The sequence below is a fragment of the Raphanus sativus genome, chromosome 1 (assembly GCF_000801105.2).
Source record: "Raphanus sativus cultivar WK10039 chromosome 1, ASM80110v3, whole genome shotgun sequence".
Classification (NCBI taxonomy): Eukaryota; Viridiplantae; Streptophyta; class Magnoliopsida; order Brassicales; family Brassicaceae; genus Raphanus; species Raphanus sativus.
In genome coordinates, this window is record NC_079511.1 from 23,424,817 (window position 1) to 23,430,656 (window position 5,840).

The 5,840-nt window shown below is 40.1% G+C and overlaps 1 protein-coding gene across 1 annotated transcript; it reads right to left on the reverse strand.

The window, feature by feature from the left end:
• Positions 1-4,591: 4,591 nt before the first annotated feature.
• LOC108830796 (ethylene-responsive transcription factor 3) lies at positions 4,592-5,515 on the reverse strand. The gene has a single exon (XM_018604376.2). The coding sequence runs from the start codon at positions 5,388-5,390 to the stop codon at positions 4,758-4,760; it is 633 nt and encodes a 210-aa protein (XP_018459878.2). The 5' UTR covers positions 5,391-5,515; the 3' UTR covers positions 4,592-4,757.
• Positions 5,516-5,840: the final 325 nt, after the last annotated feature.

Consider the following 5,840-nt stretch of genomic DNA (forward strand, 5'->3'; position numbering starts at 1 on the left):
AGGGGATTTTTTTGATCGCTTCGTTTGCTCCTCTGTGACCCTGGGGGTGATTGCCTCCGAAATGATTGTAGCCATTTGAGGATCCTGTTTAGTGGAGGCAAACATTCGGGAGTAGTATTCCTCAATTGTTACAGCAATTTCTTCCTCTTTGTAGACTGAAACCCCTTCTTGTGTCTCTAGCACTGCGAATTTATTGATCGCTTTTCGTTTTTTCGTAGAAGCATGGAAAAAAACCAGTGTTTTTGTCGCCTAGGTGAAGCCCGAGCTGTCTACTCCTTTGTTTCCAGAATTCTTCTTCAGATTTGTAGGCGTCAATCAATCTCTTTTTCAAGCTCTCCAGACGAACTGCATCAGGATGAGTCGATACCGTTTCTCTCTCGATTGAGGACTTTAGGAGTTCGTTTATTAATAGCTTCCCTCTGCTTCTTGGAACAGGTTATGATAGCAGTTCTGCATCTATCAACTTTTATCTTTACTTTCAGGTGAGCGCTCTCACTCCACACCTCTTTGACCAATTTACATACTTCAGGGTTTTTATTTAATCTACAATCATATCTAAATATTCCCTTCTTCTTCTTTCGCAGTGGTTCAAAGTATGTGATCAGAGGTCTATAATCCGAGCTTTCGAAGCGAAGATACTCACACCTTCCAGAGGGGTAGAGTTCAGCCCATGAACTGTTAGATAAAGCCCTGTCCAGTCTGCATTTGACATCATGGTTCCATCTCTTGCCTTGCCAGGATAGAAAGTCTCCATCATGTTGCAAGTCGTAGAGGTCTCCTTCAGCAAGGAATGTTCTGAAATCTGAGAAGGAAGCTTCCGATCGTTCTGGGCCTCCCTATTTCTCATTATTCCCTATGATATCATTTAAATCTCCTGTTGCAAACCAAGGGGCATCACGTAGCAAGGCCAAAGAGACACGATAATCCCAGGTTTGCTTTACTTTCCTCTTGTCTGTGTCGCCATAAATAAATGTAGCATATGAAATGATTCCTTCATAGGTGATTCTTGTATCGAGATAGCTTTTACAAGAGGAAATGATCTCTAGATTCAACCATTCCTTCCACAGGATGGCAAGGCCTCCTCCTGCAACTCCATGTGGTGAAATTGTTTTAAGGTTTGTGTACCCTAATTTTCTTAGCTTTTCTTGCACCACACGGTGGGGATTTTTGGTCTCCGATAAGAAGATAACGTCTGGATCTACTTTCTTGCAGATTTCCTGGAGACGGTGAACTGTCCAAGGATTCTCCACTCCTTGGCAGTTCCAAGCCACAATTTTTAAGGTAGAGGAGAGGGCGGATTGAGAAAATCCGCACCTTTGGATGTCCTTTGAAGTCGCGGACCTCCGCGAGGTATCTTAGGGATATTAGGTGCTCCTCTTGTTCCTGTCTTGGATGATGATGGTTTCGATCTGTTCTCCTTATTTTGAGGGATAACTCTTGGGATTCTATGCACTTTTGACAGAGGGGAAGGGGCCGTTTTTGTAACTCTCCTCTTACGGACACCCGCATTAAGTATGTTTAGAGACGCTAGGGTTGTTCTTCTCACTGTCGATCTGCTTTGTACCCTTTTAACTGGACCAGGTTCCGATGCAGGTACTTCTTCTGGCTCTTGATCATAATTGAGCGGTCCTAATCGTCGTAGTGCAGAGATGGGTTCACTAATAGGTCCAATTCTTTGTAGTGCAGGAAGTCTTTCAGGGGTTTTCTGTGAGCAGTTCTCAGGGTGTTCAAGTCTTTGAGCCTCTAGTGTGCTCCGTGCCAATGAGACGGCTGCTTCTTCGAACTCTCCTCTTTCTTCAGCATGTCGAACTCTCTCTCTTCGTGCTGCACTCTCTGTTGGGTCAGGCTGAGTATTGGTTCATATACTCCCTCACTTCTTATAGTGCCACTGTCACCGCTTGTTCATTGATTCTGGGAGGAGGTGAGGTAGCTTTTTGAGGTTGTTCACAAGCTGGACGAGATGACTCAGACTTTTCAACGTTTATGGGATTCTTTTGTGGGCCATCCTCTCGTTGATTCAGTTTTTCCACCCAGAGTGATCGCGACTGTTTGGTTTTATTATGTGTATATGCTTCCACCGGGCCAGTACCACGTCTGTACTCGCGTGAATGATAATTGTAGCTAGTATCTTGTCCTCTTGAGTTAGAATAGTACTTGTGATCCCTAGGGATATGTCTTGCCTTTACAGTTCTCTCCGTCGAGGGGGGGGATTCTTGTATCTGTGTAAATCAGAGTTGCTAAGGGTTCTCCTTTCTTGGTGGGTGTCAGGTCTTGAATAGGGAGTTTCTATCGAGTAAGAAGGTTGGGTTCTCCGTGAGGGCCGAGATGTCTTATGGTTCAAGTCAGAGTATTGCCTGGAGTTTTCCTGGAATCGTCTCCCTGAGTTGATTCTATCGGATTCTCCCTCTCTTATCAGGTTTGCTTTTGGTTGCTTACTCGTTGGTGGGCGTGGATTTTCAGGGCAATCTTCAATGATATGGCAGAGGCTGAAGCAAGTAGTACAGTGATTATGAATCTTTTCATAGACTAGTGTTGCAATGACTTCGTATCCGTCTTCAAATTCCACCATAGTCTTGGTGATAAGGGGCAGGAGACCATTCACAAAGACTCGCATTTTTGCAGTAGTAGAGGTAATCTCAGTTACATCCAGCGTACCAATGTCTCTTGCAATACAAGTGAGAATACCTTCAGACCAGAGATGAAGCGGGATGCCTTGTACTTGGATCCAGAAGGGTATTTGAGTTGGGAAGTTTGGCTCCAGTGAGGGCTCCCATCTTTGGATAATAACCATCCAGTGGGCAAAATGGTAAGGTTGGTTATCTAGGATCTTTATTAAGTCTTTTTCAGAGGCAAACTGGAACTGAAAGCATCCCTGGCCCAGATCTGCTCCAACTGGACGAGATTCGCTCTTCCAATGCTCTGAGAGGAAGGGGATGAGCGACCACACTCGTTGTACTTTAGGGTTTGTCTGTCTGCCAACCAGAGTGAGAGAATGCTTTCTGATAAGCTCAGAGTTGTCGAAAGGTGGAGCTCTCACCCTTGCTGCTGTTGAAGAGAACGGTAGTAGCACAGTTCAACACTTATAGTGAGAAAGATCTTTGAGATAAGAACTCTAGAGAGTTGAGGTTGGAGACAAGGTTTCTTAGAGATCCAAGCTCTTGAGAGTTCACTGCTGCAAGAAAGAGACAGAAAGCGATGTGTATGATAGGGTGGGAGAAGAGCGGCGGAGAGTTACTTATCGGACTTGAAACATGGCCGACGGCGACCCTCCGACCCGGGTCGGGGGTTGAACCCGGTGGTTAAGAGTTCAATGTGGGTAAATAACTGATGGTTTATTCCAAAAGAGTAAATATTTTGAAAAAAGGAGGGAATGACCAGAGGGTGAAGTCAAAAGAAACTGAAGAGACTAGTGGGTAATCGAGTGAAGCGCCGGGAGTCAACTAGCTATGGACCAATCTCGAAACTCGTGTCTAAGAGAGAAAGCCTTTGCCGACTTCTTTTTTTAATTTTCTAGATTTCGATTGCTTACACTTATTAATTCCAAATGTATATGTTACAAAGTGGTGTTGTTGATCTTTCTCAAGAAAAAAAAAAGATTAAAAACTAAAAAACATATAAAAAAGAAAAAAAAACCGATCTGCTTTTCCCTTACAAACACACACACATGATGGTTCTTCTTAGTCTTATGGACTTTGGACTTGAAGATGTGTAGTAATATATAATCATACAATATCACCATCAGACAAGAAACAGAGTCAGCTAACAAGCTTATGTAGCATCTAATATATATGTATATTTGTTACCTAATAACCTAGCCCATATCTAATTTAAATCATGTATTTATTTAACAAACAAGAACATTCCAATAATCAAAATTAAAAATTAAATAATTTTTAAAAACATAGAAATTTAAAAATTAAATTTAAAATTTAAATAATGTATAAATTTTTTATTATAATTTTTTTTATAGTAACTAAACTAAATAATGATTTTCCAAAGAAAAAAAAATATATATATATATATAAGAGAAAATTGCCAAAACGGAACAAAAATTCAGCATAGTTGTCCCTATAGTATAAAACCATTAGTTGTCTTTTTAGTATACAGTATAACCTTTATAAATTAATAATCTATAAATTAATATAATTTCATAGTCCCAAATTAATTATTTAGTTCAATTAGTATCTCGATAAATTAATAATTTCTATAAATTAATAAAAAATTATAGGTTTGGTGTAGTCCCAACATTATTAATTTATAGAGATTTCACTGTAATTTTTTCATAATCCCAAAACTAATCCTTAGTTAATATAATTAAACACACTAAACTAATAGAATTTAAAAAAATAATAATTTAAAATGTTTAAAAAGGGGCAATAAAAATAAAAACTTTTATTTTTTTAATAAAAATAAACTTTGTAAAACTTAATAAAAATAAAAATAATTTACAATTTTTTTTAATAAAAACAGTTTACAAAGAAATACTTTCGATGCTTTTCAAGAAACGGATTTAAAAAAAAATTAAAAACAAGATCTACTTTTTTTCCTTACAGAATAGAAAGTACAAACACAGATCATCGTTTGCTTCATCTTCTGGATTTGTAATATAATATAATCATATATCAATACTCTTACAATATCATCATCAGACAAGAAACAGAACCAGCTAACAAAGCTTATGAGATCAACGAAACAGAAACTTTATAAAAAAAAAAGATAATTTTTGTTTTCGGTTGAACCAATAACTGATCTGTGGATTAGAGACGTAGATCGGTGCAGAGATCATCTACACCGTTGATTAAACCAACATCATCCAACGGCGGAAAATTAAGATCGAATCTAAACGGCGGATTCCGACGGCGCGTAGACGACGACGCGATGTCCTCTTCTCCGTCGTCGTCGATAACCGAAGAAGACGAACCGCAATCGCTGTGACAATCCTCCGGAACCACAGGCGGAGTTCTAGGATACCTCTTCGCCGTCGTGGTAGACATCGGTTTCGCGACGGAGCTTCTCTGTCCGCTGGAGGATTCGACGGTGCTGCTCATGCTGCTGCTCGTCGGACGGGAAGAGACTCCGGCGTATAACCGATGATCCATAAACGGATCGATCTGGTTGTGATTCTGTTGGTGTGAGGGAGGAGATGAATCGATGGGGAAATTGGTTTTGGCCTTGGGGCCACGGAGGTTACGAGCGGCGGCGTCGTAAGCGCGTGCGGCGTCGACGGCGGAGTCGAAGGTGCCGAGCCAGACGCGAGCTTTCTTGAATGGATCGCGGATCTCTGCAGCGTAACGACCCCATGGTCTCTTCCTCACGCCTCTGAATCGCGTCTCCTTGATGGATGCGTTGTGATTGGCGATGACGGGGGTAGAGACTCTACCTCTCCTCATAACAGATGTTTTTTTTTTTTTTAACAAAAGTAATGTAATGGAGAGAGAAGATGAGAGAGGAGGGGGGGGGGGGGGGGGAGATGGAGGAGATAGGGAAGGAACTCTCTTCAACACGAAGAGTTTTCTTTTTATTTTTTATTTTTTTATTTTTTTTTAACTAACTACTGGTTTTGTGATATATTTTTTATTATTTTTTGAAAATTAAAAGTTTTTTTTAACCTCTTTTTCTCTCTAAGTTCACGCCAGCCCCACACAATACCGACCAACTCGGTTTCTTATCATTCTGCTTCTCTTCTTTTCGTTTTTTTTCTTTTGTTTTTACGGTTTTGAATTTATAACCCAACCAAGTTTGAAGATGACTTAACACGTACAAAAGTAGTCATGAAATTGTGTGATTTCGTATTTTCTATTTTTTTTAATAACCTGATAGTCATAAATATTAATGATTTA

Bases quoted from the DNA above. Each gene is read 5' to 3' on its own strand.
- LOC108830796 (XM_018604376.2), bottom strand. From the start codon at position 5,390: ATGAGGAGAGGTAGAGTCTCTACCCCCGTCATCGCCAATCACAACGCA.